The sequence below is a fragment of the Mauremys mutica genome, chromosome 8 (assembly GCF_020497125.1).
Source record: "Mauremys mutica isolate MM-2020 ecotype Southern chromosome 8, ASM2049712v1, whole genome shotgun sequence".
Classification (NCBI taxonomy): domain Eukaryota; kingdom Metazoa; phylum Chordata; order Testudines; family Geoemydidae; genus Mauremys; species Mauremys mutica.
Genome location: NC_059079.1, coordinates 72,632,873 through 72,659,571, shown reverse-complemented (window position 1 = coordinate 72,659,571; position 26,699 = coordinate 72,632,873). Strand labels below are relative to the sequence as shown.

Below are 26,699 nucleotides of genomic sequence, written 5' to 3'. Positions count from 1 at the left end.
TTGGGCCCAGTTCTACAAACACTTAGCCCCAGTCACGGCCTGGCTGGCTCCAATGTGGCCGTGTGGGCAAATTACTGCAGGATTAGGCCCTCTCTAGATATTTTGATTGCACCCACCGCCATGGTCTCTCAATAGCGCCAGAAGAAAACAGCCCAGCAGAAGGGACCGGATGCCCCTGCCTAAGGGTGGGTGCAGAGTCATTTATCCTGGATGCGTTCTCATGTGTGACCTACGCCCGAGGAGAAGCTGCTGGGCCAGGTGGGAGCAGGAGGAGAGGAGGGGAAGCAACACCCACTGCTGGTGGGACTCACCAGAGCCGTCAGGGTTAAACATATGCCCCCACCCGCCCTCCGGCAGTGTCCTACCCAGCACTGCTGGCAGCAGGACGGAGAGAGCAGAAGTGTGCCGTGTCAGCCTGGCAGAGACCAGAGATCAGGTGCTGAGCATCCCTGCTCCACGTGGCTGTTATGCCCAGAGCTCTACACATCACCCAGATGGTCTCCCCAGTGACAGCTCCGTGCCGGTGCCAGCTGACACCAGAGGAGGCATCGCTGGTGGGCAAGGTAGCGATGGAACCCAGACGCTGCATTGCCCCAGCTCAGGTACCGTCAGCAAAGGAGGGCTGACTCACAGCCTGTCCGGTGGAGGAATGGCGAGAGCCGCCCACTCAGCTACACCATGTCCAATGGTGATAGACTCTTTTGGACTCCAGTGGAAGGGTCCAAGCCTGCAGAGTTCCATGGGGACAGAGGGACCCAGCACCTTGCTGGACGGGGCCCAGCCTGGCTTTCTCCAAACTTCAGCCCAAGGAATAGATGTTATGACATGTGACCCAAACTCTGACTCGTCCCTGGGCTTCGGGCCTCCCTCGCATGCATTCTGATGGTTCCATGGCACCCATATGCCCAAATAACCAAAGCCTGGGGAACAAGATGATGACAGCTGCACATCTTGTCCTTCACCAGACCCTCCCAGCAGCTCTGGAGATCATTCCACAGGTCGGAAGAACACTGGCTTCAAACGGGTGGAACAGGCCAGCCCTATTCCTCCCACTTGGCGTGACATTATTGTGAGCTCTGAGCCATGATGAACAGACCATGACTAAGGCTGGTTGCCAAACTGTTTTGACTTCTTGCCCTAATTGCCTTTGAGTCACCCCTTCCATGGCCTGTGATTAGTCCCTTGGGATTCAGATTACATACACTGGTACCGGAATGTGCTCAGTGATGTCTCTGAACAGAGGCCGAGACGTGGCCCCTCCTTACCTGCCCATACTCCCGCTCGATGGCAGATCTCTGCTTGCTGTAGGACCTGCAGGGAGAGCACGTGGTGGTAAGTGGCAGCATGCACATGGCCCAGGACATGCCCAGAGCCCCTCATCCTTCATCTGTCAGCATGGCTTCATTGCAGCTCCCCATGCACCCTGCACAGCCCCTGGGACACCACACCCATGTGTCCTGGGGACTGACTGCATTGGAGCTGGTAAAAGGGCATGGAGCCTTTTGCCTCCACAGCGCCCATCCCAACACACTCCAGGTGATCAGCCAATGGAAGCTGTTCCCACGTGAGGGCAGCTCAGTGGCCCACAGGTGGAACAAGTGACTGAGTCCCAGATCAGTCCCTGGTCGGTACATGTCCTCACCATGTAAAGCACCATCACAACCGGCACCAGCCAGCACAGACATCAAACGAATGGGCCCACCTCAGGGTGGGCCAGGGGGAGGGAGGACTAATGGGCCCTGTAGATGACACACCGTGTGAGGGTGGGGCAGCGGAAGCGTATTGCCACTGCCTACATCATACAGGGCTGAGGGTTCTGTCTCCAGCCTTGGCAGTCAATGACCTCTTAGTAGCTGCTAAATACATTTTAGATTACCGTCGCTTTAACATATCCCCACTACTGCTGACCCCCACCCTGCATTCCCGTGGGTCTCTTCCAGCACCATCACCAGGAGCTGCTGGTGAACAGCACAGGCTGCCCAGAGATTTCCTGCTTCTCAGCTTCGTCTCCTTCCCCTACTGTGAAGAAGGAAAAAAAGACTCCACCTAGCTCATTGCCCAAACGAGGGATGTCCCAGGGGAAGGGGTACAGCCTGAGTCTGCAGGTCTCAGCCAGAAGGATCAGCCTGGGGGCCTGACAGCGAGGCATAAGGCACAGGACAGTCGCAGCCACTCTCTGCTAGTCCCTGATCCAGGACAGCTTTGGCCTCTGGTACCTGATGTCTTCCAACAGCTCTGTCTCCCGCTGCTGCTTACTCTGCAGGCTAGACAGCTGCTCTATGAAGCGCACTTTCACCTCCTGGGTCAATTTCACCTGCCAAGGAAGGAGTTCTTAGGTCAGGGCCGGGACTTGTGCTCTGCACCCCGGGCCTCATACCCTCTGCAGCACCAGCGGCCTCTCCGGATCAGCTCGGCGCTGTCCACGCCACAGACCGCTCCCTGCTGTGGCCTGACTTGCAGACCCCGCTAAGCAGGAACCCAGGACTAGCCTGGAAAAGCAGGAGCCGAGGGGACAGGGCAGGGTGCTGCAGGGCGAGGGCCGAGCGCGGCCAATGCCCACCGCCGGGACCCACAGCCCGCCCCGGACAGTGCCGGTCTGGGCACCGGGCTCCTCCGCCCCGCTCCCCAGCCGCGTCCTGACCCACCTTGCGGGGAGGCGGCTGCATCGTCCCGAATGCGCTGCGCTGCGCCGCGTCCTGCCGCGGCCGGGGATGCGGGGAGCCCGGAACTGCCGGGATCCGCCCCCGCCTGCCGACTCCGCCCCCGCCGGGCCCGGGCTCCTCCCAGCCGCCGGGCGCAGCTCCATGGGCTCAGCCGGCGCCTCCGGCCCGCGGCGCAGGGAGGGCAGTGATCCCAGGCGGGGACTGGGCCCGGACCGGCAGCGAGGGGGCGCCGCCGAGCTTGGCACAGAGGGAGCCCTGGGCACAGACCGGCAGGGAGGAGGCGCTGGACTGGGCACAGAGGGAGCCCTGGGTACAGACCGGCAGAGAGGAGGCGCTGGACTGGGCACGGAGGGAGCCCTGGGCACAGACTAGCAGGGAGGGGGCGCTGGGCTGGGCACAGAGGGAGCCCTGGGCACAGACCGGCAGGGAGGAGGCACTGGACTGGGCACAGACTAGCAAGGAGGGGGTGCTGGCCTGGGGACAGACAGAGCCCTGGGCACAGACCGGCAGGGAGGGGATGCCAGCCAGGGATGGGCACCCTGGAAATACTGCTTGGTGTTACTGTTACACCTGTGTCTGTTGGTGGCACCAACTTCTGCCTGGGGCTCTGTGCCCATGTCTCTACTCTCCCTGTTGCAGTTCTCGGTGCCAAGGCAGCCCCGGGTCTCTCTGGGGCAGCTGCATGCCCAATGTCCATGCAAGGCGCTCACGGCCCTGTCTGGCTGCCTGGCCCACTCCTGCCTCTGCCTGGCAGAACCCATCTGTTCTCTCTCCATCTCATCCAGCTGGATCCCCCACACCAAGGGCTCTGGGGACCAGCTGGTGGAACAGGCCTCTGCCTGGTTGGGAGGGATCTCATCTGGAAAATGTACAGCAATCCTTCCCTCCCCATCAAAGCCAGTTTGGCTACAGCATCTGCTTGCCTGGAGCTAGAGCTCTGCCCCAGGTATGCCCCTCACCCTGCCCTGGCCCAGAGGTGGGCACAGTGTGGGACTCAGACATACCTGAGTCCTGCAGGAGCTGGGCCCTTGGGGTGACTGGCTCTGAGGGATAGCTCAGTGGTTTGAGCATTGGCCTGCTAAACCCGGGGTTGTGAGTTCAATCCTTGAGGGGGCCATTTGGGGATGGGTCCTGCTTTGAGCAGGGGGTTGGACTAGATGATCTCTTGAGGTCCCTTCCAAACCTAATAATCTATGATTCTATGATGCCTGTGATACTCCACAGGAAAGTGAGGGTTGGCACATCTGTGCCAATGCAGTTATGGGGGAGGGGCAGCATGACCAACACAGAGGACATCCCTCCAATTGCAGGGTGGGTAAGAGGGGCAGCCTTAGCTCCTGGGGCGGTTCCAATTCCTGGAAGGCTCCTCGGGCCGGGAGTCTGGACAAAACTTCCTCAATTAGCCTAATTTCCTGTGACTCAATATTGCCCAAGCCTCCCTGCCCCTTCCCTTTGCTCCACCTTCTCCCCACAAGGAGCTTCCCCGCTCCCAGGGATCTGACTGGGGATGGGGCTGAGGGTGCTTCATGGGACAGGGACAATCTGGGGTTTGGCTCACAGGCGCCAGCCTGGAGAAGAGGTGTGTGGGACATAGAGACACCCAGATAAACCCTGGAGCAGGGGTTTTGTTTTGGTGGCAATTCTGAAAAATAGAAGAAAAACACTGGGTTCAGGTCCACCTGAATCTGAACTGGTTTGGGATTGTTAGTGAATTGAAAAAGCCATTTTGGCCTGTTCCAGAGCGGGGATGTCCTGGGGTGGCACTGAGCACGAGGAGCTATTGGTTAGCCTGGCCCTGGGACAGAGGACCGGGGAGCAGGGCAGTTCTCAGTCCTGGGACTAAAACATTCCAAGCCCACAATCTGGGGGAGCTTCGGGGGACCTGTCACTGAGGCATGTCCAGGGCTGGGAGGCTCCTTGCCAGCTTTGAAGAGTAGCTGTAGCTCACTCGCTCCATGCAGCACCCATGGCCTGAGTGCTGTTTCTGCCTGTCCCTGCGCCATACACAGTAACAAGGCCTGGGAACCCTGGCTGAGCGCGCGGGGGGGGGCTGTGTCAGCCCCTAGCAATGTGCCCTCACCTGCTGCTCCAGTGTAATCTGGCCCATGGTGCTGAGCTACACAGGTCAGTGACTAGTAGTGAGTATTAGTTAAATCACCAGGGATGGGCATTTGCTCAGTCCTGCATTTTCTGCTGTTACTTTAAACCAAGGGTGGGCAAACTACGGCCCGCGGGACCGTCCTGCCCAGTCCCTGAGCTCCTGACCCAGAAGGCTAGCCTCTGACCCCTCCTCTGCTGTCCCTCCTCCCCCACAGCCTCAGCTCGCTCGCTCTGCCGCCGGTGCAATGCTCTGGGCGGTGGGGTTGTGAGCTCCTGGGGCAGCACAGCTGCAGAGCCCAGCCTGACCCGGTCTCTGTGCTGCATGGTGGTGGTGGCAGCGATGGTGGCAGCGGCGTGGCCCAACTCCAGCTGGGCGGCCCGGCTGTAGTGCCGCCAGCCACTGGTACTCCAGACAGTGCGGTAAGGGGGCACAGAGCAGGGGAGAGATAGAGGGCAGAGGAGTTTGGGGTGGTGGTCAGGGGGTGCAGGTGTGGATAGGGATCGGGGCAGTTGGGGGGGGGAATAGGGGGTTTAATGGGGGCAGGGGTCCCGGGGGGCAGTCAGGAAGGAGTGGGGGTTGGATGGGGCGGCAGGGGGCAGTCAGGGACAGGGGTTCCAGGGGCAGTCAGGGGACAGGGAGAAGGGGTGGTTGGATAGGGGCAGGGGTTCCGGGGGGGGGCTTCAGGAATGAGAGGAGGGGTTGGATGGGGTGGTGGGAGTCTGGGGGTGGTCAGGGGACAGGGAGTGGCGGGGTGTATGGAGCAGGGGTCCCAGTGTGGGGCCATCAGGGAACACGGGGGGTTGGATGGGGCAGGAGTCCCGGGGAAAATAGCAGGTGGGAGCTGGGCCACAACCCCCTCCCCTAACTGGCCCTCCATACAATTTCTGAAACCCAGTGTGGCCCTCAGGGCAACAAGTTTGCCCACCCCTGCTTTAGGCCAATCCATGGGTCAACACTGCTCTCCCCACTGTGCTCTAGTGACTTCAGCACTCAGGCACTTCCAGGCTCTTCTCACCTAACCAAGGTCAGAACTTCGTAGCTGGGCAAATCTTTCTTCTGATTCCTAGCCCAGAAACATAGCCTGACTTATCATCTCAATTCATCCGAGACTAGCCAGTCTCCCTGCAGGGGCAGGTTTCGGCTGGTTCTCTGGCTGGGCAAATGGGGATTTGCAGCTAGCTCTAGCATTGGAACTGTTTTGCAACGTTAACCATGATGATCACACCCAGCATGTCAGCAGACATGCAAGGACCTGATCCTGTAGTCAGATCCAGGGTGGTGAGCCCAATGGGGCTCTCAAGGACACAGGTAGGGCTCCCAACTCTGAGGAGCAAAATATGGGCCACATGGGCTGATCCTGAGCCCATAACACTGGCCAGCTGGCAGTGGGCACTGAGCACCCATCCAGCTTTCCTGGGACAGCTACCTCAAAAAATGGATGCTCCTGAGAAAACCTGGACGGGGGCAGCCCTACTGTGGTGTCCTGCTGCATAGATCTGACCAGGCCTGAGTGAGTTTATTGGTGGTTTAAATGACAGAGGCTGGGGCCCCCTGCTCCAGGCCCATTCTCAGTCTTGCCCCAGGCCTAGCCTGACCTCCAGCAAAAGCTGTCATGGGGCTTCACTGCTTCTGAGCTCTGCCATGTTCTCCACCCCAGGCCAGTTCTCTGAAGCCTGGCGCTAGCTCTGATGTTGCTAGGCCTGGTTCCTGCAGTGTCCCTGCGGCGCCCTGTTCCACCAGCCCAGCTCTTCGGAACACTCTGAAAATAGAATTGGTTGAATAATGCAGAAAATTCCTGAATAATTTATTCACGGAATAACAGTATTATTCACCATCTCCATTATTCAGCCAGCTGCACAGGGCTGGAGCCCGGCTCAGGGCTTTTTGCTGTTCAGAAGGCTCCACGCTGCAGGAACGCTGAACTGCCTCGTCTGCCCCAGTCGTGCTGGGAGGCGGCTGGATTTCTGCTCTCTTTGCTTGTGCTTTTATTGGTGTAAGTGGCTGCAGGCGAGAGACACCCTGTGCAACAGTGCAGCAGCCTGGGCTGTTAGTTATGGCTTGGAATATGGGGGTGAGATAGGAGCCACAGTGCACGGTCACCCTGCTGGCCTTTCTCTAGGGGACCCACAAAGAGTGCACAAGGAGTTGGGCCAGTGGCTCCTTCTCCCTTCTTCCCATTGCTCGTTCACCCCGCTCCCAGTATCTCACTGCAGGAAGCTGCCTGATTGGCTGGCCAGGGAAGGATGGGCAGGAGAAGGGAGTCATGGCCAAAGTTTCCAAAGTGCTCAGCCCTCCGTGGAGGATGAGAGCGGCGGGGTCTGCTGGGGGCTGTGCTGCTTTGACAGCCTGTTGCTAAGAAGGTGCCTGCACTGGCCAGCTCAGGAGAAAGCTAAAGGCAGCAGGAGGTGGGTGGGGGCTGGAGAGCAGACCAGGAAGCTGCATGTAGAGGTGGGCTCTAGTGGCTGCAAGATTCACACTCAGTGCTGCAGCTTGGCCCTGCTCTATTGGCTCCTCTCCTTGTATCACTGGTACGTCCAGCAATGGGGCAAGTGGGGATGAGTTGGTCCATCCCTGCGCCATGGTGCTGGGGTTGGATGCAGGAGGGGAGTTCCCCTTGCAGCAGCTGCTGCAGCTAAAGCAATGACAGGTGCTCCCACGCCGCAGCAGCGGCCTGAGTGAATGGCAGCCAGCTCAGTGCAAGCCTCAGCGAGAGCTGGACATCTTAGCAAGCAGCCACAGCATTTCTGGGAGCCTGCAGCACGCTGTCCTACCCCGCCATGTGCCCGATCCCTGCCCAGCCTAGTCATTCCACGATTCACAGCTCTCTGGGAATCACCCTTCTGTCACTGTGTCGCTGGACCTTACAGTGTGTGCACCCTGGGGAAAGTCCTCCCGGGTGTAAAAGAGAGCAAGGAGTTTCCAGAGGCTTCCCCTCGGAAAAGGACCCGGTTCTCTATGAAATACTCCAGATATCTAGAGTAATTTCTACAGGCCCCTGTTAAATGGCTAGAGAACCCAGTGGTTTAATCCTTATTCCAGTCTTTTGGTCTGTCCCACAAGGGCATGGGGTGGGGAGGAAAATCCGGACCCCCTGTCAGGTTGCCATTATGGCTCCCTGGCGGTATGCCCCCAGAGACATGCTGTGGCAGGGAGCGTTTCAGGCCTGCTGTCAGCCCCTCGTGTGAGTGCCTGCCCTGGGCATTCAAATGCAGAATCACAGAGACCAGGGCCATCTCCAGGTTTTTTGCCACCCCAAGCGGTGAAAAAAAAGGTGCCATGCATGTGCTCACTCGCTGCTCCAGTTCAGAGGAAGCCAAGCCCGCCTGAGCTGCAAACATGATGTCCCTGCAGTCTGGGCCATGCTCTGCAGCTCTCTGCACTTCACTCCTGCTCACCTGCATCTGGCTGGGCTGGGCTGAGCAATACACCACAGGTAAGCGCCCTGCAAGGCTGCTTTGATCCACACGGTGAGGAGGCTTACCCCTCCCCCTTCAAGCCATCCCAACGCACATGGGGGTCTCCCCTCTTGGGCTCACTGCAGTGGGGGGCAGGGAGCAATTCCGGGGGGGGGACTCTCTTGGCCCTGGCTGGGTAGAATTGGACACGCTGCTCCTAAGGCGGCATAAAGCAAATGGGTTCTTCCTTCTCCCTGCCTAGGTGCCAAGCTGCCTGGTGGGTGAGGCCAAGGCCCCACGGGGTGAATGTGTTGCCACGGCTTCCTGTTTGGTGTAAGGATTTCTTGCTCCCAGACGCCTCGGCTGGATGCCTGGCTGATGGAATTCTCACCCATAGCCCAGGGCTCGTAGTGCATTGGGATTGAGCCCTCCTGTCCCCACTCTGACCGGCTGGCCCAGCCGCTGTTTGCTGTCAGGATGTCAGGGGACGGGCCCGTGATCTCTGTTATCACTGAGGGCTACTATTGCCGAGGCGGTGGAACAGAGATGTGCTTGCCTGTTTGGAGCTGGGAGCGTTTGGGGCAGCTGTTTATTTATCTCAGAGCAGTGGCTCTCAAACTTTCTGGACAACTGGACCCCTTTCAGGAGTCTAATTTGTCTTGTGTACCCCAAGTTTCACCTCACTTAAAAACTACTTGCTTATAAAATCAGACATAAAAATGCAAAAGTGACTCAGCACACTGTTACTGAACAACTTTCTCATTCTTACCATATAATTATAAAATAAATCAATTGGGATATACATACTGTCCTTACACTTCAGTGTACAGTATATAGAGCAGTGTAAACAAGTCATTGTCTGTATGAAATTTTAATTTGTACTGACTTCACTAGTGCTTTTTCTGTAGCCTGTTGTAAAACTAGGCAAATATCTAGATGAGTTGATGTACTTCCTGGAAGATCTCTGCATACCCCCAAGAGGGCACGTATGACTGTCTTAGAGACAGTCAGATTGAGACTTCGCTGGGGTTGAGGGAGGAGGGATGGGGGCTATGCACTTTCTTCTTCTCAGCTGGTAGACTTTCCAAATGAAAAGGCTATGGGCTTGTTAGCCGGGCACCCTCCACCGCAGCTGGGTAGAAATAACACCAAATGCCCCTGCTGACCTGCAATGCTCCCTGCCTGGTCCAAGAGCCAAGGCGCAGGCTGCAGGAAATCCATCCAGCTGGGTCTGAAACATGACCGAGGAACATTGGGGGCTGCTGTTCGACTCCTACGTCCATCTTCAGGCACCTAAAGGAGTGGTTTGATTTTCAAAGGCGTTGAGTTCCCACTGGAGTCAACAGGAGCTGCTGGGGACTCACTGCCTTTGAAAACACTGGTCTAAGATATTTAAGTTTTTACATTTTATGTCTATGTATATTGTGTAGATAGTAGAGTTTTAATCATAAATTGTAAACCTAGCTCTTTTCATGTGTTTATGGTTGCTTTACATGATAATATTTCACCTGTCCTGTTTATGTAACACTTTAAAAATCAGCAAAAGGGTTATCTAACTAAAATTTATTATGAAACAAAAGGCAAAAAACTATTATGTACATAGTTTAGTCCTATTCAGTGTCTACTCGGCGCTTCTTGGCTTGTCTCTTGTATTCATTAAATGGAGCATCTCTTGTCACTGTCCAGCAATAGTCTGCAAGCATCGATGGGTTCCATTTGCCTTGATAGCGTTTCTCCATTGTTGCAATGTCCTGGTGAAATCGCTCGCCGTGCTCGTCGCTCATTGCTCCGCAGTTCGGTGGAAAAAAATCTAGATGAGAGTGCAAAAAATGTATCTTTAGTGACATGTTGCAACCAAGGCTTTTGTATGCCTTGAGTAGGTTTTCCACCACCAACCTGTAGTTGTCTGCCTTGTTGTTTCCGAGAAAATTTATTGCCACTAACTGGAAGGCTTTCCATGCCATCTTTTCCTTGCCACGCAGTGCATGGTCAAATGCATCATCTCAAAGAAGTTCACGAATCTGAGGACCAACAAAGACACCTTCCTTTATCTTAGCTTCACTTAACCTTGGAAATTTTCCATGGAGGTACTTGAAAGCTGCTTGTGTTTTGTCAATGGCCTTGACAAAGTTCTTCATCAGACCCAGCTTGATGTGTAAGGGTGGTAACAAAATCTTCCTTGATTCAACAAGTGGTGGATGCTGAACATTTTTCCTCCCAGGCTCCAATGACTGTCGGAGTGGCCAGTCTTTCTTGATCTAGTGGAATTTCTTGCACGACTATCCCATTCGCAGAGAAAACAGCAGTACTTTGTGTATCCAGTCTGCAGACCAAGCAAGAGAGCAACAACCTTCAAATCACCACAAAGCTGCCACGGATGTTGGTCATAGTTTATGCACCTCAAAAGTTGTTTCATGTTGTCATAGGTTTCTTTCATATGGACTGCATGACCAACTGGAATTGATGGCAAAACATTGCCATTATGCAGTAAAACAGCTTTAAGACTCGTCTTCGATGAATCAGTGAACAGTCTCCACTCATCTGGATCGTGAACATCGATGTTGTTGCAGGCGACAAGATCACCTTCCATGAAGAAAAATGGGACAAGATCCTTTTGACGGTCACGGAACATGGAAACCCTAACATCACCTGCCAGGAGATTCCACTGCTGTAGTCTGGAGCCCAACAGCTCTGCCTTACTCTTGGGTAGTTCCAAATCCCTGACAAGGTCATTCAGTTCACCTTGTGTTACGAGGTGTGGTTCAGAGGAGGAGGATGGGAGAAAATGTGGGTCCTGTGACATTGATGGTTCAGGACCAGAAGTTTCATCCTCTTCCTCGTCTGACTCAAGTGAGAATGATCCTGGTGCATCAGGAACTGGCAGTCCTTCTCCGTGGGGTACTGGGCATATAGCTGATGGAATGTTTGGATAATGCACAGTCCACTTTCTTCTTTGACACACCTTTCCCAACCGGAGGCACCATGCAGAAGTAACAATTGCTGGTATGATCTGTTGGCTCTCTCCAAATCATTGGCACTGCAAAAGGTATAGATTTCCTTTTCCTGTTCAACCACTGGCGAAGATTTGTTGCACAAGTGTTGCAGCATATGTGTGGGGCCCACCTCTTGTCCTGATCTCCAATTTTGCAGCCAAAATAAAGGTGATAGGCTTTCTTAACCATAGTGGTTATACTGCGCTTTTGTGATGCAAAAGTCACTTCACCACAAACATAGCAGAAGTTATCTGCACTGTTCACACAAGTACGAGGCATCTCTGCTCACTTTGGCTAAACAGAAATGTGTCCCTTTGCAATATCAAACACTGACAAATAAGAGAGCACGACACTGTGTGATTTCTAGAGCTGATATAGGGCAATTTGTTCAGCAGAGTGATGTAAGCTTCGTTATGATTGCATCATCCATGACTTCTAGGAATAACATGATGCAATTCATATCATGTATGACGCAATACCAGCTTCAGATTGCATCATTCATTGTTTTGCCTAAAAGGCAAGTACTGTCCAAACCCAGTCATAGATTTATTCATAGATCCAGTCAAAGATGTATTTTAGTCATTTCTGGTTTAAATTGAGATCCCTTCCCTTTATAACTCACTTATCCTCCGCTATTCCCAAGTCAAGGGTCGTATATACTGACCCAATAGCATATCTTGAAAACTAGAGCCAATCAACAATTTTAAGCATCGTTTTCGTAATCAGTGACCCAGAATTAGTAAAGTTTGACTACATTTATTTCAGAAGCATTTTGCCTGTAGAGCAGTGAAATCAGGCCATCCACTTAGGTACCTAAATATGGACCCAGGAGCCTGACCTTAAGCCACCCATGTTGACAATCTTGCCTGAAGGATTTTGGTTTCCCCTGGTGCTTTATGCCCTCCTGTCTGCAACTCAGGTGAGCTCTTGACCTCCATCCCTGGGAACCGCTCCTGCCCCACACACCTGAATTCCTAGGTTCAGCTGTTCTGTGCACTTGTAAAATTCTCCCTGCTGTGGACGATGGCAGGGCTGGATGCACTGTGCTTCACAGACATAAATGGGGCTGGTGCCCTGGGCCCACAGTATCATATTCCAGAAGGGTATTGTGAGTATCACAACCACAGCAGGTCGATGGATGGCCTCCCGCTCCCTGCATGACTACTTCCTGGATGCGGCAGTGTCCAACGCTCTCAGCCACTTGGCCAGCTGTCATAGAATCCAATGGCTGTAAAGGAGGCTGGGTGGGGTGGGGAGACGGCTCAGCTTTATGGAGCACAGTGTGAGCAGCGCTGTGCTCATGTGCATACCTTGCAATGCCATGCGTTCTTTATGCCCGTGTGCCAGAGGGGATGTTACAAGTTGATGCATTAAGCTCAGCTGCGTGGAGCCAAGTAGCTAGCTCCATGCAGCTGAGCTTAATGTATCGACTTGTAACATCCCCTCTGGCACACGGGCATAAAGAATGCACAAATGCATTAACCATCCATCCTGCACCCTCTGCCAGCCATCCAGTCAGCACTAATGCCTGTGTCCTGGCAAAACTGTGTTTAGCAAGAGAAAACAGAGACCACGATCCCAACCGCTGTCTGCAGAGTCTCTCTCTCTCTCCTGAGCCCTGCAATCCTGCTGGTGTTGCAATCACCCCTGTGCGTGAGGGGAGCTGCAGGCACCTCCCTGCTCTGCACACAGGTTGCTATCTTGGTTGGCTCAGGTGCCATGGGAAATGTGGCTGTATCTCTAATGTTGCTATATCTGCCTCCCCGGGGCTGTCGGCACAGTGCAGGTCCCCCTTTCCAGTGGGGCCAATGGACATGGCTTTCCTCGCTGTGTCAGCCCAGATAACGCTCTGGTCGCATCTTGGCTTGGCAATCAGTGAATTGTGTGCTCAGTTCCTTTTTCCTCAGTTCCTTGTCAGCTGTTCCCCTGGATGTTTCCCATCACACGGGCTGCTGCCAGTGCTGTCCGCTGGGGTATTCTGCCTGGCCAGTGCAGTTCCTCGCCAAGCTCTGAGCAGCCGTGGTCAGGCTGCTGACTCAGGCTGTGCGCTGTGCGGCTGAGGTCACGCACTCCAACAGCCAGCCTTTGCTCAGACTCAGCACTAGTGAGTTGGGTGCCATTACCAGTTGTCACTTGCAGCTGGGGCTGTGTTAGTGTCTGCGAGAGGATCCAGCTCCCAAAAGCCCAGCCATCAGCTCTTACCAAGTGGTCTGGCCATTTTGCCACAGCTCAGGCCATTCTCACTTGGTCCAAGCTTGGGTTGCCACGTCACGTGTTATACGTGGCTCCTTTGCTTGACCTTTCACAGGGGCTCCAATTCCACCTCCCACCCCCAGGTGGCGCCTCTCAAGAATTGTGGACACTCGCATTTGTGGCTCAATTGCTAGCAGGGATCCTCAGGGATCTGAGTCTCAGGCCTCAGAACTCTACATCTGCTGGATCTTGCCCCTTTGGATGTGGCCCCATGCTACACACACATTTCTTCCCCGATCCCTACCGCTGTCAGCACCAGGGGCTTTCCCATGTAGCCATCCTGCTGGAGCTTCAGGGCCGTGGGGCCTCATTTTGGTACTGATGCTATTGAATCTGTCAGGCATGGCTCTGACACACAGGAATTCAGCAGAGCGACTCTGCCCAGGTTCTGCACTGAAGGTTGCTAAGGCAGGAGTTCAGGCCCATCTTGTAGGGCACTTCTAGGCTGTGTGGTGCAGCGGCAGCAACGAAGCATTAGGCTGACGCAGATCTGAGTCTTTGCTGTCTGCACATTAAGAAAGAGGAAGCCACATGGGCACTGTTGGTGACTGGTTTTAGTAACCACATGCAAAGCAGGCCTAGCGATATATACGTGCACTGTTGCTTTGTTAAGATCTGGTGGCTACTGCAATCGAGGACCGGGAGACTCACTGTCCAATGCCCATCCATTACACAAGGCGTTCTGAAGATATTTTCTAGAAGGGCATGGTGCCCCTGAACTAGTACTGGCCCTTGGACTCACCCTGGAGCATAAACATGTGCTCTCCCAGAGCCTCAGCAAAAAAGTGTGAACCTTCTGGGTTCTGGTTAACTGTCTCTGGGGTAGCATGGAACACGCAGACACTTTGCACAAAGCTCCATAACACTGATGCTCTTTACTAAATCACACACAAGAAATACACAGATTAGGGTTGTTGATTAATTGCCGTTAACTCACGCGGTAAAGTAAAAAAAATTCATTGCGATAAAAAACATTCATTGTGATTAATTGCAATTTTAATCACACTATTAATGAATAGAATACCATTGAAATTTATTAAATATTTTGGATGCTTATCTACATTTTCAAATATATTGATTTCAGTTACAACACAGAATACAAAGTATACACTACTTACTTTATATTATTATTTTTGATAACAAATATTTGCACTATAAAAATGATAAACAAAAGAAATAGTATTTTTTCAGTTCACCTCATACAAGTACTGTAGTGCAATCTCTTTATCATGAAAAAGACGGTTACTCACCGTAGTAACTGTTGTTCTTCGAGATGTGTTGCTCCTATCCATTCCAGTCAGGTGTGCGTGCCGCGCGTGCACGGCTCTCCGGAACATTTTTACCCTAGCAACTCCGGCGGGCCGGCTGGGTGCCCCCTGGAGTGGCGCCGCTATGGCGCCGAATATATACCCTAGCCGGCCCGTCCGCTCCTCAGTTCCTTCTTGCCGGCTACTCCGACAGTGGGGAAGGAGGGCGGGTCTGGAATGGATAGAGCAACACATCTCGAAGAACAACAGTTACTACGGTGAGTAACTGTCTTTTCTTCTTCGAGTGATTGCTCCTATGCATTCCAGTCAGCTGATTCCCAAGCCTTACCTAGGGGGTGGGGTCGGAGTGAGACGTGGCAGAGTGTAAGACTGCTGAGCCGAAGGCTGCATCATCTCTGAATTGCTGCACCAACGCGTAGTGGGAGGCGAAGGTGTGGACAGAAGACCAGGTGGCCGCTCTACAGATGTCCTGGATGGGGACATGGGCCAGGAAGGTGGCCGACGAGGCGTGCGCTCTCGTCGAGTGAGCGGTGAGGCGGCATGGTGGCACGTGAGCAAGCTCGTAGCATGTCCGAATACATGCCGTTACCCAGGAGGAAATCCGCTGCGAGGAGACCGGCTCGCCTTTCATGCGGTCGGCAACTGCTACAAACAGCTGTGTCGAACGCCGGAAGGGTTTCGTCCGCTCGATGTAAAAAGCAAGGGCCCTGCGGACGTCCAGGGTGTGAAGCTGTTGCTCCCGAGGGGAGGCGTGCGGCTTTGGGAAGAAGACCGGGAGGAAGATCTCCTGGTTGAGGTGGAACGCTGACACCACCTTAGGGAGGAAGGCCGGGTGTGGTCGAAGCTGCACCTTGTCTCCGTGGAAGACGGTATTTGGTGGACCAACCGTTAGAGCACGGAGCTCAGAGACTCGTCTCGCTGATGTAATTGCGACGAGGAAGGCTGTCTTCCAGGAGAGGTAGAGCAGAGAGCACGTGGCCAGAGGCTCGAAGGGCGGTCCCATAAGCTTGGCCAGAACGAAGTTCAAATCCCAGGTCGGGGCAGGACGTCGCACCGGTGGGTACAAGTGGTCCAGGCCTTTAAGGAAGCGGGAAACCATCTGGTTGGAGAAGATGGACCAACCTCCCATAGACGGACGAAAGGCGGACACTGCTGCCAGGTGTACCCTCAAGGAGGAGACCGCAAGACCTTGCTCCTTAAGGTACCAGAGGTAGTCCAGGATGGTAGGGACAGGGACTACGAAGGGATTGAGGCCTCATTGATCACACCAGAGCGCGAACCGCTTCCATTTTGCAAGGTAGGTGGAGCGAGTGGAAGGCTTTCTGCTCTCTAGCAGGACTTGCTGTACTGCCGCCGAACAGTCCCTCTCTGCGTGGGTCAACCACTCAGGTACCAAGCTGTAAGATGAAGGGACTGCAGGCTCGGATGGCGGAGCCTGCCTAAGTCCTGGGTGATGAGGTCCGGCCACAACGGAAGGGGGATGGGATCCCGAACGGAGAGCTCGAGCAGCAGGGTGTACCAGTGCTGCCTCGGCCAGGCCGGAGCTACGAGTATGACGTGGGCTCTGTCCCTCCGAAACTTCAGTAGCACTCGGTGTACGAGCGGGAACGGAGGGAAGGCGTAGAGGAGGTGATCCGTCCAGGAGCAGAGGAATGCGTCCGACAGGGAGCCTGGCGAGCGACCCTGGTATGAGCAAAACAGGTGGCACTTCCTGTTCTCCTTGGAGGCAAATAGGTCTATCTGGGGAAACCCCCACCTCCGGAAGATTGTGTGCACTACATCTGGACGGAGAGACCACTCGTGGGAGAGGAACGACCTGCTGAGATGGTCGGCCAGCGTGTTCTGCACTCCCGAAAGAAAGGACGCTTCCAGGTGAATTGAGTGGGTCACGCAGAAGTCCCACAGGAGCATCGCTTCCTTGCAGAGCGGGGAGGAGTGGGCTCCACCCTGCTTGTTCACATAGAACATCACCGTCGTGTTGTCCGTGAACACCGCTACGCATTGGCCTTGCAGATGGGCGTGGAAGGTGTGGCACGCCAAGCGGATTGCTCGCAGCTCCCGGACGTTGATGTGGAGGGAGAGCTCCTGGGGTGACCAGAGACCCTGAGTGTGAAGGTCGCCCAGGTGGGCCCCCCATCCCAGCGCTGAGGCATCCGTGGTCAGTGTAACGGATGGACGAGGAGGGCGGAACGGGACTCCTGCACACACGACCTCTGGGTCCAGCCACCAGCTGAGCGAAGCGAGGGTAGGCTTCGTGACCGTGACTACCCTGTCGATGGAGTCGCGGTGCGGGCGGTACACTGACGCCAGCCAGGATTGAAATGGGCGAAGGTGCAGCCTTGCGTAGGCGGTGACAAACGTGCATGATGCCATGTGGCCCAGGAGGCGTAGGCAGGACCGAACTGTCGTAGTGGGAAAAGCGTGCAGGTCTCGGATGATGGAGACCATCGTCTGGTGCCGAGGTCGAGGGAGGCAGGCCCTGGCCACCGTGGAGTCGAGGACCGCTCCGATAAACTCCACCCTCTGCGATGGAGTCAACGAGGACTTTTCGGCATTGACGAGAAGGCCCAGTACCCGAAACAGGGATAGTATTTCGGAAACTTGCTCTGCTACCAGTTGTTGGGATGGCCCGCGAACCAGCCAGTCGTCGAGATACGGGTAGACGTGAACGCGACGACGGTGGAGACCTGCAGCAACTACCGCCATGCACTTGGTGAAGACCCTCGGCGCGGTGGATAGGCCGAAGGGTAGTACCGCAAACTGGTAGTGCGCACTGTTGACCATGAAACGTAGATAGCGTCGATGGGGAGGGTAGATCGCGATATGGAAGTACGCGTCCTTCATATCGAGGGCGGCAAACCAGTCTCCCGGATCCAGGGAGGGAATGATGGTCCCCAGGGTTACCATGCGAAATTTGAGCTTGACCATGTACTTGTTGAGCTCCCGGAGGTCCAGTATGGGTCTGAGACCTCCTTTAGCCTTGGGGATGAGGAAATAACGGGAATAGAATCCCCTGCCCCGCCTGTCGTGCGGCACCTCCTCTATGGCACCCAAACTCAACAGCGTCTCGACCTCTTGTAAGAGGCATCGCTCGTGAGAGGGGTCCCTGAAGAGGGACGGGGAAGGTGGGCGGGAAGGAGGGGGCGAAATAAACTGAAGGCGGTAACCATACTGGATAGTACGAAGTACCCAGCTGTTCGATGTTATTTGGGACCACGCCGGGAGGAAGCGGGAAAGGCGGTTGCAAAACAAAGGGGTTGGATCCTAGAAAGAGTCTGATGGGCTGTCCTCGGGCGTCCCATCAAAACTGCTGCTTGGTCCCTTGCGGGGCCTTGGACGACGCCTGGGCCTGGTTGCGCCTGCTGCCGGATGGCCTACGGCGGTTTAGACCGTTCCGCCGACTATTATACGGCCTTGACCTGGCCTGGGTAAAAGGCCGGTAGGGCTGTTGCTGCCGGAAAGAGCGCCTCTGGGTAGCTGGTGTGTGCATACCCAGAGTGCGAATAGCGATACAACCGTCCTTGAGGGTCTGGATCCTGGAGTCCGTTTTCTCCGAGAACAGACCGTGAGTCTCAAAGGGAGGTCCTGTAGGGTATACTGCACTTCCGGCGGCAAGGTGGAGGACTGCAGCCAGGAGATGCGCCGCATAGTCACTCCGGAGGCCAAAGTCCTGGCCCCTGAGTCCGCCGAGTCCAGAGCAGCCTGGATGAAGGACCGGGAGGCTTTTCTGCCCTCTTCGACGAGAGCCGAGAACTCTTGTCGGGAAGCCGTCGGGATCAGCTCCGAAAACTTAGTGAGGGACACGAAAATGTCAAAGGTGTAACGAGCTAGGAGGGCCAACTGGTTTGCAATCCGAAGCTGGAGACCCCCCGCCGAATACACCTTCCGGCCCAACAGGTCCATGTGCCTGGCGTCCTTGGACTTTGGCGCCGGGGCTGGCTGTCCGTGCCTCTCACAGTCGTTAACAGACTGCACGACGAGTGAGTCTGGAGCGGGGTGGGTGTACAAATACTCGTACCCCGTGGGGGGGACCGAGTATTTTCGTTCAACGCCCCTTGCAGTAGGAGAGACGGACGCCGGCGACTGCCAGATGGTAGTGGCATTTTTCTGAATGGTCTTAATAAACGGGAGGGCCACCCGCACCGGGGCCTCGGCTCCGATGACATTGGTCACCGGGTCTTCGTCTTCCGGGACCTCCACCACCGGGAGGTCAATAGCTTTCGCCACCCTGCGAAGAAGGTCCTGATGGGCCCGCAGGTCAATCGGGGGAGGGTCCGCCGTAGCGGCACCCGCCACCGCCTCATCCGGTGAGGAAGACGAGGAAAGAGTCTGGACCACCACATCTGCCGGTGGTTGCTCCGGGGCTTGGGAAGCTGTATCGTGCCCCGGATGCTCTGCGGGACCTGACAGCGACAGGGCCTTCCCCGGTGATGTTGGGGGAGGCCTGCTCACCGTGGCTTCTGGCACCCTGTGTTCAGCACCCGCTGGGTGCGGGGGGAAAGGGAGCCCTTGGGGCTCATGGTAGGCCCAGGGGACCCAAAAACCCCACTGCTGTGGTCCAAGGTCCTGGTTCTGGGTGCCCGCCCGGAGATCTCTCCCGCTGCCCGCCTGGGAGGCGACTGATGGCTGACGCGAAGGCCACGGGGGGGCAGAGGCGCTGATGGAGTGCGCCGTGGAAGGAGGCAGCTTGTCCCCGGACGGTGCCGAGGATCGGTGCCGGACGTCACGGTGCCAGGATGGAGATTGGGACCGTCGATTGCCTCGGTACCGGGAGCCTGACCGCGACCTCGATCGGCGGTGACGGGAGCGGCATCGGGAGTCGCGGTGCCGAGATCGGTACCGGGAGCCAGACCTCCGACGGTACTGTCGGTCCGGTGACCGAGACCGTGAGCAAGAAATAGGACTGAGTGGACTTGTAGACTTTAAAGTTTTACATTGTCTTATTTTTGAATGCAGTTATTTTTTGCACATAATTCTACATTTGTAAGTTCAACTTTCATGATAAAGAGATTGCATTACAGTACTTGTATTAGGTGAATTGAAAATACTATTTCTTTTGTTTTTTACAGTGCACATATTTGTAAAAAAAAATAAAGTGAGCACTGTACACTTTGTATTCTGTATTATAATTGAAATCAGTATATTTGAAAATGTAGAAAAATCCAAAATATATTTAAATAAATATTGTTCTATTGTTTAATCGCACAATTAATTTTGTTAACTGTGCAATTAATCACGATTAATTTTTTAAATCGCTTGACAGCCCTAACACAGATCCATACAAAATAAACCCTATCTGCATTTCCCCCCATTCAGTTCCTTGGGAGGCCAACTTCAGGTAGATGGGTCCCCCCACATTTTTAAACTGGTGAAAAATGACCAGAGAGAGAGAGAGGACACACCCACACACACACCCCCCCAGCAGCTTCTGGCCTTTATACCTGCAGTCAGGTGACTTTGTTGCCAGACAACTGCTCCCCTGACAGACCAGTTCTCCAAGGTAAAATCCAGCCTTTTGTCCAAGGGGCTTCCTTTTACAATGGAGGCCCATCAAGATTTAATGCACCTCTGCTGTCGGAGGAGGAGGCAACAGCAGCTCATGGTGGATACACAGAGCCCAGGGGACATTCCTGATTAAGTTTTGCAGGTTGGTCTCAAAATCACTGCAACACTAGAGCAAGTAGAGCAGGTCAACATGGTTTTGAACAAAAAAATCCTGGCTGGATTTTATCGGAACTCCAAGAGACCAGGTCCATTTGGCTAGAAGTTTTCAATGGAAAAATTATGCCACTTTCCAGACAAAACATTTCAGTATTTTGTGTTTCATTTTGATGTTTGGAAACTGAAAAACAACAACAAAAATGGTTTCCAATTTGGTTTGAGTCCTTTGCATCTCAGTGATTTGTAGTTTCTGCATTGGCATCAGGGCTGGGTGGTGAGTACTTGTCTCTGATGGGTTTGGCATGTGTTTTGCAGACCAAGACGCTGTCTGGGAATGGCACACATTGGTAGGCAGACTGGCAGAGGTCACTGTCAATCCTCAGCACCCCCTGGTGGCAAAACCAGGCAACACAGCAACTCGGCCTCTGTTTCCCTATTCCTTTGATGTACTAATTGCCATCTAGCCTGCTTGTTGGGTCTTTGATGTCACCTCAGCCCTCTGGCCAGGTTGTTGCTAGTTCTTTCCCCTTTCAGGGTGGTAAAGAGTCCACAAGGTCAGGAGGCCAAATGCCCTAGATGAAGGGCTTACAGTCCCTGGCCTCTTTGGGCATGGCCTGCTTTTTCAAGGCTTTAACAACCCAGGTGTAAGGGCCTGGCATGTAGGTAATACGGCCTAGCAGTTACAGCTGGGGTGGTGGCCACATATCAAGGATGGCCATGAGGCAGCCCTCAGCAAGCAGGGACTGGATTAATCACTAGAGTCATGATCAATAGGCAAGTGTCAGGGTCAGGCAGGGGTGGAGAGGTAGCCAGGCTGGGGTCAGAGACAGAGATCAGGAAGCCAGGTGCAGTCTGGAGCCAGAAGTCTGTGTTTCTATCCAGACAACTTCCTGGGCCACCCTCCAGGCTTAAACAGTGAGCATGGGCCAGTCAGAAGCCTGAAGGGTGCTATCACTCTGGACCCTTTGGGCAGTACTTCCTGTGGTGCCCAACCTTCCTGTGGTGCTCAGCATGGCCTCCTGGTGGTGATGTGGAAACATCAGCCAGTCCAATCTTGGTCTCCCGCCTAGTTCCTTGCAAATGGCTGAAGTATTTTGGCTGCAACTCCCCACACCCCCGTCCCCCTCCAAAAAACAAAAAAAAGTTCAACCTGAGGCAGGCACCCTGCGTGGACAATTTCAGCCCAAGTGGATAAGTTTGGTACAGCTGTAGGGAACTGAAAACAGGACCCCGTAACAGGAAGCGCTGGGCAACCTTATTAACAGGTGGTGCTACCAGCCCGGTCCACTCTGTGAAAAGTCCACTGCTATTTTCCTGTGTACATTTCCCCTTAACTTCACCCCATTGCTCCTTGTCAGACCCCCTTCTGCCTGCTCTGCCCTTGGTGTGCTTCCACTCAGATCTCTGGGGCTGGGGAGTGTGGCCCTGTTTAGCCATTGCTTCTTAGCCAAGCTAGGCTTTCTTCTTTCCTTACCAGGTAAGGCAGAGCTGCGTTGCACATACCCTGGGGTAGGGACAGAGGGCGTGCTGCTGTAACACGTCAAACTCCGATAGCGGGCTCTATGGGCACAGGATTCTTGTTCAGTCCTGCTAGAACGAACACCTGCAATCAGAGCAGCAAGAGATTCAGGGTCTGTCTGGAGCAGGGCTCAGATGGAATTGTCTCAAACACAGTTTAACATGGCGACTCAGTAGTCTACTACCACGAGCCCCGTGGTTAAAGTGCTCTGTTCCCAGCGGTCAAGGCCTGGCCTACCACACAGAATACCAACAAACTGCTGCTAATTTCCTGTAACAGCGTCTGCCTGATACTTTGAACCATGCTTTGGTTAAGCATTAGCTGCTCTCGAACGCTTTAAAGCATAAACTCCACGCAGCCACCTGTAACGCACAGCAGAGCGCCAGGCTCCTCCTCAGAACAGGGCTCAGACTAACTGCCCCTGGACCACAGCAACCCCAGCCTCCCAGGCACGGTGCATCCCGACATCACAACCTCTGGGGAGCACAGGCTGTGTGTGTCTGGCTGCGTGTTCTGGGAGGGTGGGGGGCCAGCAAGTTGAGACACTGTGAAAACCATAGTGAGCAGTGGAAGCTCACAGCACACCCATGGGGCATCTGCCACTTTGCAGCGTGTCCGGGCTGCTGCTGCTGGCAGCATCCTTAGATCTAGGAGATTTTCGACAGTCCTTGGGCTTTTCCCCACAGCTCTGGCAGCTCTCAGCAGGCTGGGCCCAGGGGAAGGGCTGTCGGGGGCTCGGGTCCTTTCTTCTTTTGAATATGGTTTCTGACACCTAACCTGGAGTCTGGCCGGAGCAGCCCTGGGGATGGAGGCCATGCTGGGCCAGTCCATCTGGCCCTGACCTGATGCCAGGAGTCCTTGGAGGAAGCCAGTGTCCCGCCGTCCTCTGCCTGTAACCGGCTCCTTGCTCCAGGGATGACGGGGGGTAGGTGATGGATTCTTTGGGCCCCAGTGTGCAGCTCACCAGGGTGGGAGGGCTCGGGGGTAACTGGTTACACATTCACTCCGGAGCTTCAGTGACAGCCTCTGGGAGCCTGGGATTCGAAGGCAGGGCCATGTGCCCGCAGTGCCTGTACAGCAGGGCTCATGTCTGGGCCTGGAGAGCACATCAATGCCACTCATTCCTCCCCCGCCTGGGCCACGAGCAGGGGCGAGATGCTCTATGGCTCTGCCATGGCTGCCCTGCACAGTGCCCCCTGCAGGAGGAAGTCATAACACAGACAGGGGAGACAGTGTGTCCTCCGGGGAGTGTCCCCAAGATGGAGCATTGCCTGGGTCTCTCCTCTGCACACCAGCCCGCTCGCAAATGGGGTCCCCCTCGCTCAGTCCACAGGGCCCCTGCAGCAGCTCCCTCCTTCCTCTGTGCTTCCAGCACTCTGCTTGCTCCCGGCCTCACCAGCATGGGCAAGACTGGGGAGACCCCGCTGCGAGCAGCCGAGAGCAGGGGCTGAGCCCTGCCAGCATCTCCTCCCTCCCGCTCCCATGCCTTGGGGTTCTGTGCCATCCCTGCCCCCCATACACCATCTTCCCCTGCCTCCCCTCTCTAATCCCCCACTCTTTCTCTGCCATCTCCTTGGGGGGGGTGCTGTCCCATTTCACGCTGACCCCATCTCCCCCCACCTCTCTCTCTCCATGTGTTGTGCATTTCCTGGTGCTGCGTCCTCTTTCCTGGCCTCCGCACCTGCGCTCCTTGCTCCCCCCAAGCTGACTGAGCCAGCCTCCGCGCCATGCAGGTCACACAGACACGGCCCTATTTGCCGCCTGCTTGGCTTCCTCAGCTCCCCCTGGCTGCCCGTCCCTGCTCCTATTCCAAGTCCACCTCAGCGCCTCCCTCTGGTTCCCCCACACCGAGCGCCCCTCCCCCAAATGCTTGTCCTGTCTTTGGAATGGCAGGGAAACACTGGCAGCTCCTCAGGGCGGGCACCCGGCCTGGTAACGCAACCCTGCTCCTCAGCTGGAGCAAGAGCCATCCCCTACCCCCAACAAACATCTGCCCCCAAGAAGTTGCCCCTGCCCTTCCCATGGAGCTGCCGAGGGCGGACGGGTGTGATCGGTGTGGTATATTACCAGTACTTGGTGTCTCTTTGGCCAGGGCTGGGTGATGGGTCTAGGGCGGCTCCTGCTGGGCTGCAATGGGGGCAATCCCAGGGGTGAAAGGGCTCCAGGCAGAGCCCAGCCTGGTATTCCAGTGCCAGGGAGCTCAGATCTGTCAGTGGGAGAGCCGAGCTCGGAGGCTAGGCAGAGCTCTTCCTCAGCTGGCAAAGGGCCTCAGGCCAGGGTAAGGCAACCCAGCTCCATCACTTGGGGGTGAAAAATACACCCCTCCCCCGAGCCTCGTGTGAACCCAACCTCCCTCTATGTGGACAGCACTCTGGGGACAGACTCCTTCCAGCGCCTGCCTGGGGGGGGATTAATGGCAGCAGGTACCTTTCCAAGCCCTGAAGGAGAGCTGGGTGTGGCTCAAAGCTTGTCTCTTTCCCCATCAGCTGTTCCCCCACCCAACCTTGTCTACTGGGATCCAGCGTTGTGCTAGAACGCTGCCCTCTGGTGGCTATGTACAGTCATGGGAAGGCTGGTCTGTGGCTTACACACAGGGCTGGATCCAGGACTCCTGGGTTCTTATCCTGCCTCTGCCTGGCTGCATGGCCTTGGGTCCCCTTCTGCAGAATGGGGATACAAATGGATCTGAGTTCCCCCTGCCTGCACAGTGCCCCAAGCAGGGGCTGGGCAGAGCATTGGTGATCGGCAGGCCTGGCGTGGGGGGGCAGCAGGCTGTGCTCAGGCTCCTGGCCTGCAGACTGTAGGAGTGCCCTAACCAGGGGCGGCTCTAGGCACCAGCAAAACAAGCTGGTGCCTAGGGCGGCAAAATCTAGGGGGCGTCCTCTGCTGCCGGGGGGGCAGGGGTGGCAGGCTGGGCCGGCGGACCTGCCGCAGTCATGCCTGCGGGAGGTCCACCGGAACCCCGGGAGGAGCGGACCTGCCGCAGGCATGACTGCGGAGGGGGCGCTCGTCCCGCGGCTCGGCTGGACCTCCCGCAGGCATGACTGCGGCAGCTCAAGCGGAGCCGCCGGACCCGCGAGCCGTCCGCAGCTGCGGGAGGTCCAGCCGAGCCACGCGGGACCAGCGGTCCCTCTGCAGTCATGCCCGCGGGAGGTCCGCTGCTCCCGCGGCTCCGGGGCGCCTCCCGCGCATGACTGCTTGGGGCGGCCAAAAAGCTAGAGCCGCCCCTGGCCCTAACCCTTCTCTCTTGGCCCTGCAGCACCCAGGCAAATCAAAGGCCGAGCCAAGATCCACCTCCCAGCCGGCGAGGAGGCCGGCAGGAATGCCACGTTCTCCGGCTCCTCGCCGGAGTCTTACCTCCGCAGCCCGCTGACCAGACTGATCCTCCCCACACTCTACTCCATGGTGCTGCTGGTTGGATTGCCAGCCAATGCCCTGGCTTTCTGGGTGTTGGCCACCAAGACCAAGAAATGCACATCCACCCTCTTCCTGCTCAACCTGGCCGGTGCTGACCTGCTCTTCACCCTCCTGCTGCCCTTCAAGATCTCCTACCATCTGCTGGGCAACAACTGGCTCCTTGGGGACTACGCATGCCGTGCCCTGGTCACCCTCTTCTATGGGAACATGTATGGCTCCATCCTCTTTCTCACCTGCATCAGCCTGGACCGCTACATCTCACTGGTGCACCCGTTCCGGTGGAGGGGCTCCCGGCACATCTGGCAGGCGGCGGGAGTCTGTGTGGGTGTCTGGCTGGCTGTGGGGCTGGGTTTGAGCCCGCTGCTGCGCTACCCCCATTCCCAGCATGTCCCAGAGCTGAACATCACAACCTGCCATGACATCCTGGAGCCGGACACGGAACGCGAGCTGGCCTACTACTTCCCTGCGCTGGTGGTATTGGGCTTCGCCATGCCCTTCGTGCTCATCACCTTCTCCTACGGCTGGGTGCTGTGGCGGCTGCTCCGCAGGGGGCGGCACTATGGCCATGTGGTACGCCTCCTGGTCCTGGTGCTGCTCATCTTTGCCCTGTGCTTCACGCCCAGTAACGTGCTGCTCTTCTGCCACTATCTGCAGCCCCAGCCCGAGTGGCACAACCGCACCTACACTTGGTATGTGCTGGCCCTGGCCGTCAGCGCCTTCAACAACTGTGCTATGAGGAGACTGAGCTCCCACTGTGGGAGACAGGCCTGGAAGTTGGCCAGTCATTCAGAGTCCATGGGGAGAAGCATGACCTTCCTTGAAGGCCAAAACAGAACAGGTGTCTTGGGTCCTGCCTGTTTCAGCCCGGCCCTTCTGGGGCTATGGCTGCTCCCTCACCTGGCCTGCGCTCAGGGGTACAGGGACAGTCTACAGGCCCAACTCCAGCAGCACTCTGGGCACCCTGTGGTGCTAGGCTCCTGCATCCATGTGCTGCAGCTGCATCACTGCTGCCAGAACGGGCTGCAGGCAGCTTCTCCTTCCCGCTCAGCCTGGGCCGGGCTTAACCCCTCAGGGCTCTGGCAGAAGGTGTCACTTAGGGCAGAGGCTGGGGAGGTGCCTAGGGAACCCCCATCACACACTGCAGCCCCTGTGCACCAGAGCAGCTTCTTCCTCTGCACCATTGCCCAGGAGGGGAGCTTGCCCAGCAGCCAAGGGCCTGCACTTGCCCTGCCTCCTGTCCTTCCAGCTGCGTGGCGTCACTCAGCATGTCACAGCCGGCTTCACACTTGGGGCCGAGTCTGGCTCCTAACCACACAGACAGACACACTGCTGAGCACCCACAGCTCAGGCCTTGGCAGCAGGGCCACCGGGGAACACAATGCCTGGGCAGCCCACAGCTCTGACCTCCCCCAGCGCGGTCTGGGGTGAG

The 26,699-nt window shown here is 56.0% G+C and overlaps 1 protein-coding gene across 3 annotated transcripts in view; it reads right to left on the bottom strand.

The window, feature by feature from the left end:
• Positions 1-26,699, bottom strand: part of FCHSD1 (FCH and double SH3 domains 1) — a 58,080-nt gene that overhangs the window by 23,383 nt on the left and 7,998 nt on the right. For 2 of the 3 annotated variants that reach the window (XM_045027151.1, XM_045027152.1), the window contains exons 7-8: positions 2,217-2,314; positions 1,266-1,311 (exon numbers count right to left, since the gene is read on the bottom strand). In XM_045027151.1, the coding sequence (XP_044883086.1) occupies positions 1,266-1,311; positions 2,217-2,314 (144 nt within the window). Of the gene's footprint in view, positions 1-1,265; positions 1,312-2,216; positions 2,315-2,645; positions 2,771-26,699 lie in introns of those variants that run through there. The other variant, XM_045027153.1, reaches the window with a different exon arrangement.